Source organism: Perca flavescens, chromosome 4 (genome assembly GCF_004354835.1).
Source record: "Perca flavescens isolate YP-PL-M2 chromosome 4, PFLA_1.0, whole genome shotgun sequence".
In the NCBI taxonomy this organism is placed as follows: domain Eukaryota; kingdom Metazoa; phylum Chordata; class Actinopteri; order Perciformes; family Percidae; genus Perca; species Perca flavescens.
In genome coordinates, this window is record NC_041334.1 from 17,553,300 (window position 1) to 17,563,999 (window position 10,700).

A 10,700-nucleotide genomic window follows, 5' to 3' on the forward strand; every position below is an offset into this window, starting at 1 on the left:
TATCCATCCACCATCCATTATTCACCTGCAACCAGTGTAAACCTTTTCCCTGCACTGACAACAATAAAACCTTGGAACAACACTGGATCCTGTGTTCAAATGTGCCCACCACATCAGATGTTCAGTGAACCATCACCTTCAGCACTTGAGAGATTTTTCATGTGATATTTATACACAGCACACACTTTTTCACTTGGGTTTTCATAGACTAACACTGAAATAGTAGCCTGACAAGCCAGACCCTGCACTAGGGTGCGTCTAGATTTCTAGGCAAATGAAATAGTATACTATTTAGAGAATAACGCATAATAGTGACAATAAAATCATGTCTTGTGGGGTTTTACACAACCTTATGTGAATTTTCAGAACCACCTGATAAAAAGTCAATGTTGCAGAACATAAACTGACGCTAATTATAAGCAGAGGGACCGAATCTGAATGCTGGTGGAGCTTTGTTTGTTCTAGTGTTTCTGACTTTCAGCGTGAGTCTCTGTACGAAAATAACAATTAAATGTCTAACATCAATAATGTCATGCGGCATGCCACTACTGTACCACAATTTTGCTGTTGAATTAAAAATTCTCCTGATTTTCAACCAATTTCAGATTTTGAATTTATCAAAAGGTTTCTGTAGAATTTCTTCAGAAGAGATTGCAGGGTCAATGGTGTGATGAATCAGGGTTCTTTGCTTCATGAGTCATGGAGAGAAGGTCTGGACAGATGTTATGTCCTGACTTTCAGAAAGTCTTGCCTTAAAGGCCAGCAAGTACAGCAAAGAAACAATTGCTGATCTCATTTAAAGCTGATTCAATCAGGCATTAAGGACATTAAGCCCTTCCTGAGACCATAGGTCATGTTAATGTACCTTTCTACAAGACAAAAGCCTTTTGATGTTAAACCCTTAGCCATCCCTTAGGACTATGGCCCTCTGATGTTACCTCTCAGTTAACAGACAGCAGATCCTTATCTGACAAACTCACACACAGAATGTAAAATCTAAAATGTTCATTCCCCACTTTTCCTAAGCCCCAGGGTCATAGAGTGTTTCCTCTATCGTATCGAGACTATCTCTCCACTGTTACATATTCGATATGTACTGGTCAGAGAACCAACGTTACAACGTAACCCATAAATGGAGCAACACTTCAACTAAAACTCAAAACTCACCAAAATCACCAACATGTGAAGGTTTTCATGTATGCATTGTTGTTCACATCAAACAAAATAATTTAGAAACCACCATGATGGGGCTGCACATAGTTGTGTGTGTGTGTAATTTTTCCATGGTAAAGCTTTTAGCTATTTATTTGATTTGTGTCCATGATATGCTGGATTGCATTCTGAGAGTTTCTTCATAGGAAAACCCTGTTTATTTAGCCTCTGATACTTAACATCATCCATATCAAGCAACATAAATAACAGTGTTAAAAGGCACAGGGCAATGGTAACAACAAAACAAAAAATAAACAGTACATTATACAATACAGTTTCATTATTATCTTTCATATTGCCTAAATACTTCTACATGGCAGATTATGCACATATAAGTATAATAACAGCAACATCAGATTATTGCATAGCCAATGTAGATATGGAATATGGGTGTTTTGAAAGGCAAAATATAGTTTATTTAAGTCAACCTTGGCACTGCATCAAAATTAAACAAAATGGCTGAGGACTTTAAAAGAATTTTTTTAAGTCATTATGAGTTACACGCTCTTTGAAGGACGAGGCAGTACCAACTTCAGCCCAATGTCAACTACACAGGAAGGCATGTAAGAGAGGGGGATCCAGAGAAGCTTGGCATCCCAGCCGGGGCTGTATCTGGTGCGTGGGTGGGCAGCAGTCAGAGCGTGCTCCATGCAGCTGGTCACTTTGGTGAGGTCGGTGTCGCAGATAGCATTCATGATCAAACGCTGGACCTTGATGTCTTCAAATGAGAAGCAATGAAAAGATATTTCATGCATAAAACCTAATATTTTAAGTTTAAATTAGGGGATTTTTTTTTATTACTTCACCTCCAAATGAATGTTTTGTATATTGAGTGGGATTCATGATATTTTAAATTCCTACATTGCCTTAATGTTGTTAAAAAGTATGTGACAGTATCTTTTTGATTTGATTGGAAATGTTATGTTGTCTTCAGGTACAGCATAGCATAGAGTTTTTATATTTTTTATATAGAAATACAGAAAAATATGAACGCTTTCCACATTTTGGCATTCATTGCTAAATAGGGGACATATTTAGAAAGATTAGCATACACTCACATTACATTGTGACTAACCTCATACTATACTTTAAAAACATCATAACTTTCAGTATAGGAATGAGATTTTAAAAGGTGTCTTTTGATTGTGAATCCCAAACCCAAAACAGAGACAGACTTTTGTTTTTTTGTAACATTTTAAATAAACCAGTGAAGCGATGCTTAGTTACTCATAGTTTGCATTATGAGTCCAAATAAAGATTAGCAGTCTACTTACATTTATCAAGGTACTTGTCTCCATAGCTGGCTTGTACTTCAGGGCTGAGCTGGTTCCACAGGCGATGCAGCTCCTTCTCGAGGGGTTCCAAGCTTGTCACTGCGGTCTTGAAAAAGCCTGGCTCAATGATGCACACATTGATTCCAAAGTAGTTGATATCTCTCCTGAAAATAGAAATGTCACATAGAACAGCATTGTACATGACAGTTCATAGTATTACATAAACAGAGCTTGAAAGAAGTTTGTGACAGTGGCTGCAACCTTTAGCATGAACCTTTTATATCATAAATGGGTTTAGTAAGAAACAAAAAAACAATAGATGTAGTACATATAAATGCAGTAAGACTGTCTGGTCTAATGAGCCAATATTTTTCTGCTTGGCAGATGTCTTAGGCAGTTTGTTTTGTTGTTTAATATAAAACCCTGTCTGCAAACTAGATCTCCGTCATGGGACAATGATGCTATGAAGATTATGACTTAAATTGAATTTGTTCTTATATTTAGAATAAGTCTTTCTAAATAAGGGAAAGAATAGGATTACTGAGGATTTGGGGGAGTTTCTGCTTCTCTCAGTTAATAACAATAAAGGTTTAACTGGTTCCACCAAATACTTTCTTGGTGCTTAAGAAAGCAGACAGGTTGTTACAGTACACTCTTATCTAAAGTTGCTGAGTTTGTGTAAGTCTTACCTGAGGCAGTCAGAGAAAGACTCCACTGCAAACTTGGAGATGCAGTATCCACCACCGTTTGCAGCTACCCTGCCAAGCACTGATGCCACATTCACAATACGGCCGCGAGCCTTTTTGATGAGGGGCAGGAAGGTCATCGTCATGGCAATCACTCCATTCATGTTGACTTTCAGTGTCCTATGGAAATCCTCCACTCTCATCCACTCTGAAGGACCCATGGGTAATGAGCATCCAGCATTGTTCACAATACCCCAAAGTCCTACAAAAAATAAAAGACAAAAGGCGGAATGATATTTTATGTCACAGATCTGCTTTGTGAAACTTGAATAACTCCGTCATCTTATATTTAAATAATGCAGCATCGTCTCTTACCCTTATCGGCAACCTCAGTCTTGGTCCACTCCATGGCTTTCTGGATGCTGTCCTGATTGGTCACATCCAGCAGGACAGTCTTTAAATAAGGCCCCGCCACTCTTTTCAGGTCATCAGCTCCCTTTTCTGTTAGACAGCCAGCCAGCACGCGGAAACCCCTACGGTCAAGCTTCTTACATAGCAGGTTTCCAAAGCCCGAGTCGCAACCGGTCACAAAGACATACTTGTTAGAGATGTCCTCAATCTGTAGGCTGTCTCTGTACAGCCACACAATAATCCACATCACGACAAAGGTAGCACTAATGTATGACCAAGCATTTTCCCTGAAAGAAAACAGAGAGGAGAAGTTTGGACAAGAATAAGGCAGGGATTTGACTTTGAGAAAAATATTCTAGATGTGTAAGCTTGGAGGCTATAGGGTTAAGCTACAGCTGCCAAATGACTGCCAAAATCACAGTGTAGCATTGGTAATTCTTACCCTAAAAGGTCGTAGACAAACTGCATATCCATGCTGCTTCCAGGATTAGAAGTGGGGTTTTTGGTCAACTGGAGGATTTAGCGCATGTTGAAAAAACAGGTTGAGCAAATGTTACATTGCAAAATGCCAAATCCGATTAGTCAGGAATGGAAAGTAGAAATATACAGACTTATTTCAGGAATGCCCATAACCAAATCCCTACTCAAGTTAATAACATGTTAGGGTTTATTGAATCTTTCTGATAAGTATGGGATACAATGAGTTTGTTCACCGAGGGGAGACCTTTTAAACAGCAGACATGTTGACATGTCATAGTAGAAAAAGCAAAGGTGTATTCAAAATCATTGATGATGGCTGCATTCCACTTAGGAGAGGCCCTGGTATTAAACCATTAATGATGGCTGCATTCCACTTAGGAGAGACCCTGGTATTGTTCATGCTGACTCACTGAAATAGCTTACTGGGACACTTGATGGAATGGAGCCATCGTTGAGGTTATCAATTTCAGCTGTGTTTTTCCTACTATGACAAGTCAAAAATGTCTGCTGTGAAAAAGGTCCATACAGAACTGCTTTGGGCACATGAGAAATCTTTGCATAATACTTGTATGGAAGAAACAAAAAGGCATTTGTGAGGGAGGGGGACCCGAGGAGGGAGGGGTGCATTGTTTTGAAGCATAAATGTAATGCCCGTGACAGAGCTGCTTAAGCTGCCCATTGCTGAACTAAATTAGTTTTCTGGCTTATTAGTGAGAAAAGGATACCTCTATAGGTTGTGTTGTCATTGATATCAAAATTACCTGAAGACTTAAATAACATACAGTACCCATGCTGTTAACCTTTGCATGAGAGCATTCATTAAAACATAATTGATCCTGAAAAATTACAACTCAGGTTAAGCAAATTCAATTTCACAACACTAGTTAATACATACTGCGAAATATACCAGAATACCTCAAATATTCATATAAGTCAATGTAATTTGATCATGTAAAACTAATCAAATGTAAAACCTTAATTACTGTTTGCTATAAAAAAAATGTGATCATTAATTAAATTTAATTACATAAGTTAATATGTAGAAAAAGACCCAGAGCACGCAAGGAAGAAGTATTTTGTAATTTGTTGGGAAGAAAGATAATTATATATATTATCTTACCTTTTTCCTCTTTGTAACAAGTGATGGATCTCCACAAGTTATCCGTCCTCTTTCCCCTTCTTCTCCTTCTAGGTTATTCTTCTGTTTAACTCAGAGAGGCTGGTCACAGAGGCTTTATCCCTTTTGGTTTATCCCTTAAGACAATTCCGCAATTGGTAATCCTCAAACTGTAACCACTTGGTTTGAGATGTGTGTGTATGTGTGTGTGTGTGTGTTTTTATGAAGAAGAAAAAAACACTTCAAAATGTGAAGTTGGACATCAAAGTTGAGATCTTGTTTTAGCTTTTCAACCTTCTCACAGTACATTATCTACTTTCAGATTACTTTCAGATCAGGTTCTTTCAAATATTTAACATGAAATCTTGCCCTTTGTTAGAACTAACCTGGTGGTTCCCAGGGTATACAGTGAGTACTTTACGTTTTAAGAGTGTTAAAACAAATTTATAATAATCCCACGTTTAAGCCTTGTGCACCTCAAAAAAACATGTTTCACCTCATTGGCTCATTCAGTTCACTGACCTATTACATCAGTGTTAAAGCTTTAACAATATATGCAGTATACTCTGTAACCACACTCTGCAATGCATGTCTTGAGACTAATCAGCTCATACTGCGAGATATTGACCTTAAACAAGAAGTGGCCATTGTACCGTACATTGTATTGTGGCTTATCAAAGTGTTAAATCCACAGAAACCTGATGCAATAAGGAAAGGTATTTTGTATAAACGTGACTAGCATCCTCCATAAAAAAAACAACTAACTTTAAACTTGCCCAGAGATTTTTGTAGGAAATTTTGGCTTAAATAAGGATATATTTTTTTACAATTATGAGCGTGAAGCAAAACTACTTCTTTATTTTACAGAAAAATTGACATGTCAGGTGCAAACTGAAGGACCAAGCGTGTTGCCAATGAGTTCTTGAGTTTTCTATAATAGTTCGCAGTGAATTGAAAGTGCAATAGAACACTAAACACGCCTATAATTACATGAGTGAACTCAATAGCCATGTGCGTCATGACATAACTTTACTTTACGTCAGACATTCAATTAATTGTCCAATCACCCTAGCCAAGCAAATATGTATCCAGTTATTGCATTTAGTGGTTTAATATATTTAAAAACTTTGTCCACTGACATCGTTCTCACAAGAGGATCCTTTTTAAGTAGCCTGCTCAAAACTCCCCCTTTTCAAACCAGGATCCTCATGCTCATTTTTCTTTTTGTATAACAGCTGTTGTGAAGCCTTGTGTATATATACACTTTAATGGTAGATACAATCTATTAAGCCTTGTTTCATAAGAAAAAACACCAGTGCCTGTTAATGACTTTATTAAAAACAATGTTGCATCACTAAATTATTAACAAGTTGTCTGACAAATACAGTGACGTCATAAGTGTACATAAAATTATAATACATAAACAAAGACATACATAGATCAGGTATCAGGTGCTGAAAAAAAAGCCTTACTATAAATCGCTTTTAGGAGAAACTACAGATAAGGAGACAGGTTGCAATTTGTCCGTGGCCCCTTAAACCGACACCTAAGTTTTTAAGTTTTTACATGTGGCACCTTAAAAAATCCATACTGACATAGTTACTGCTAAATAGATGTTAGACCCATTTCAGATATTCAGCATAGCTCAGAACAAAGTAGCCATCATCATAAGCCCACTTAGAGAAGCAAAGATTTTGCTGATAGGAGTCAGCTGGATTGCATTCCAGTGTGTTTGGCTTCAGCTATAAATGTTCCACTATGAAGTTTATGAGGAAGCAGACTGAGGTTGACCCTTGTGTACGTACTCCAGAGCTGTGGCGATGGTCCTCATGTCCATCTCAATACTGCGGGCCCAGTTTTCCACATCCCCAATTTCCTGTTCAAAAAGAGAGTATAGAAACAGAATTAGCATTAACAATGTGTACATCTACCAGTCTTACCTATTATCAGGACCAGCAACAGGCCAGCTTAAATCATCTGCAGGCCTCCTGTCTCCTCTGTGAGGATGACATAAGCTGGATTAAAAGGATTGAAAAGTAATTCATGAATTGCTTTTACCACCTGTCAAATCTGCCCAGATCTAGGACCTGTATCAAGGCCCTTAAGTTTTGATGAGTCACTGTTTGCAAGAGGACTTTTGGTGGTATTCATTCATTCAGAACATGGTGCACAGTGGGATAGGATGTAAGTAATAAGAATATGTTACAGATGGGATAAGAAGATATTGTTAAATGAAGCAATATTACATCAGAGGGTGTGCTTTAATGCCATTATTGGTATAACAGTGATGCAGTCAGGACTGAGGTATTGTCTACTTGTTGTATAATCTGCATTATATAACAAGCAGATCTGCCCAGACAGTAGATCCAACAGAGGTAGGTCCTTACCGCATCACTGTCGTGCCAATAATGACATTAAAGCACACCCTCTTGTGTAATATTGCTTAATGTAGGAACACTTGTGATTAGGGCTGCACAATATATTGTCCTTTTTTATCGTCATCATGATATCAACTAGCGCAATAACCACATGGCGAAAGGCTGTGACATATCGTGAAAGACACTCAGAAATTTTGTTTTAGTTGAAAGACAACAGATCAGTTGAAAACTACACTTTTGTCTTTCATATTCAATCCAATGTTCAATTTGTTCAATAAAAAAAGGATGGAAATGATTTCCTTTCATTTGTTTTAAATTCAGCAAGCAATTTGTTGTATTTTAGCAGAATATTGACAGCAGCAGAAATGCAGAACTGAGTACACTTTTAATATCTGGTTATTGCAAGTAATATCGTTATAGCGATATTTAACAACGTTATCGTATATTCTCCTCATGCCGTGTTGCCCTACTTGTGATACACTCACACCACACAATTACTGCTAATCTGCTATTAACTATATGATCTTCGGGACCTCATATCATTTACAGAATCCAACTTTGCAAATTGCAATAAATAAGTAAGGGCACTTATTGATTTGACAGCTGTAGGATTATAAAACAAAGTTGATATTTCACAGAAAAACCTTTTTTTTGTGTGTATTTCTTGCTGACACAGGGTATCCTACCTTTAGGGCCTGATTGAAACCCTCCACCATACTGATCCACTGAGCGGTTTGTTTGGAGAACTGGCTCGCCTGCACTTGTAGAGTCTTCACCTCATGGTCGAGCTTACGCTGGTTAACATACGCCTGGGCAACTCTAGTAAAACAGAAACAACAATGAGAACTGCTACAGTATCATTAATACATAAATATAGCATTATTTATTCATATATCCATGTGAGAGTAGCTTTGTTTTTAATAGTCCAAAGTCTTCATCATTCATTTATATTGGAAATAAAAAAAACTGCAACATAACTGCATGGGTGCTGTATTGTAAATTTCAAACTAGACTACAAATCTTATCAAGTCACTAGGAATTTGGTCATAATCTTTTTTGTAAAGGAACAGCACGACAAAGGTCTTTTCATTCCACTCGCGTTCTTTAAGCTGATTGTCTTGGTTTCATCACAGCTTTCACAATATTAACAATCTTAATGTACTATTTGTGGTTGTGTCACACATTAGGGCCAATTCTTCCCTGTAAAGAATGGATTGCTTTATTTAATTGGTTCAGAAAAAGATGTTGGCGGGTCAGCTTGACTGAAATCTGTTATGGAATTGTGGTACCTAGACAATCTATACCTGTGACTTCAAGAAGAAGACTTAAAGAAGAAGAACATGTTTATGACACAGAAGTAGTACATATTTAGTACATGCCTTGTATCTGGAGAAGGAGTACAGTACTCAACCATTGCTACTGGACCAACAAATGAGAATTTGCTGTTACTGTAAAATTTGATATTAAGTAGAAACTTTAATTACCTATCACCATGACAAATACTGTGGTAATGATTAGTCAATCAAAAAAAAGAAAAATAATCTTCAACAATTTTATCAATAGTCACTTATCAAGCAAATATACAACACATTTGCTGTTCCATCTCCTCAAAAGTGAGAATTTATTGTTTCTGTTTTTTTGCTGGAATACCTTTAGGTTTTGAACTGTTGGTTAAGGATAACAAGCCATTACAAAAATGGCCCGGGTAACATTAGAGCTGAGAGGATTAGTTGATTAGTCGCTTAGTCAACTGAAAGAAAATAATCACAAACTATTTTAAAAATCAATTAAACATTGAATTATTCTTTCAAGCAACCACATTAACTTACTTCTCGGAATGTGAGGATTTTATTTGCAGCTTTTCCCATTTTACATCATTGTAAACTAAATATCTTTGGGTCAGACAGAACAAGATAATTGAAGACATAACGGCATACGTCAGTGTTTTCTGACATTGTATACTATTACCATATGAGTAATCAAAAAATGAATTGGCAGATTAATCAATAATGAAAATAATCATTAGTTACAACCCTAAAAATTATAATTAAAGCTACATTTATAGGCTACTGGCTGCTGCAGATGATTCAGTTGCTGCAGTTCAAACTAAATATAAATCCTGCCTTCTGTTAAGTGTATTTGTGAGTGAGTCTTGGTCAAGACTTTTACAGAATGATGTGCATTATGTTGGGAGGGTGCCAGGATGTCAACCCATCTTAACTCCTCAACTACCACCACTACCACTAAGTTACTCTACAACCAAAGAGATTTTGCTACAACCATGAAATGGAATAGCAGGTTGTCTGCCAAACCTCATGAAACAAAAAGAGAAACAGCAGGGGACTAGGAGCAGAATTTCCATACCCAACATTGAGGTGGTCTACCAGGGCTTCTGTCAGACAGGTGGCTGCAGAAATAGCTTCACGCCTACGTCTCTCTGTGCACGTAAAAAACATGAACACAGACAAGCAAATAGTCAGTACTATGGTGGACTTACGGGGGCCTTCTGACACACTCAATCAGCTTTGTTTTTAGCATATGTTAGCACAATAGTTAACAAGTCACTCACCTTGCTGGTCCTTCCGCTCATTTTGCTTCGCCTGGTGCTCCTTTAGTAAACGAGACAACATCTTTAGTGGTCGTTGAGATTAATTCGTAAATGGTTTTATTCTTTAAATTAATAACATGTTTTTTATGAGACGTCGGATACGCTTTCAGCTGACTGGCTAGTAACTACCGCTGTCTGCTATCACGAGACCAGCTCGAGGGAAGAGGACAGGAGTGGGCGTACCCAAAAATGGCGTCTCGCATGCAGCCATTAATCAATGTAATGTTATTTTGTGTTATTAATTAATGCAACACACAGTGTAGTAATAAGACCAGCTAGTATACTGCCGTGTCACACAGAATTTAAACGCAAGTAATCGCTCTTTATTTTTTTTATTTTTAATTATGAAAAATAGTTTGATGCCAGATTCGTCATGGCGATTTCGCCTTCAAAGTAAAAGTGTACATAATAAAAATAATTTCATAACAATTTACTGCCGCAGCTACTACTACTACTACTACTACTACTACTACTACTACTACTACTACCACCACTTAATAATAATAATAATAATAATAATAATAATAATAATAA

The 10,700-nt window shown here is 37.2% G+C and overlaps 2 protein-coding genes across 2 annotated transcripts; both read right to left on the reverse strand.

Moving 5' to 3' along the window:
- Positions 1–1,519: 1,519 nt before the first annotated feature.
- Positions 1,520–4,436, reverse strand: rdh5 (retinol dehydrogenase 5 (11-cis/9-cis)). Its single transcript, XM_028576522.1, has 6 exons — positions 4,308–4,436; positions 4,026–4,093; positions 3,548–3,870; positions 3,176–3,434; positions 2,487–2,650; positions 1,520–1,930 (listed from the first exon to the last, which is right to left on the reverse strand). The coding sequence occupies exons 2-6, from the start codon at positions 4,055–4,057 to the stop codon at positions 1,710–1,712; spliced, it is 999 nt and encodes a 332-aa protein (XP_028432323.1). The 5' UTR covers positions 4,058–4,093; positions 4,308–4,436; the 3' UTR covers positions 1,520–1,709.
- Positions 4,437–6,496: 2,060 nt separating this feature from the next.
- Positions 6,497–10,346, reverse strand: bloc1s1 (biogenesis of lysosomal organelles complex-1, subunit 1). The gene is made up of 4 exons (XM_028575952.1): positions 10,128–10,346; positions 9,923–9,995; positions 8,245–8,377; positions 6,497–7,056 (listed from the first exon to the last, which is right to left on the reverse strand). The coding sequence occupies exons 1-4, from the start codon at positions 10,186–10,188 to the stop codon at positions 6,946–6,948; spliced, it is 378 nt and encodes a 125-aa protein (XP_028431753.1). The 5' UTR covers positions 10,189–10,346; the 3' UTR covers positions 6,497–6,945.
- Between the last annotated feature and the right edge of the window lie 354 nt (positions 10,347–10,700).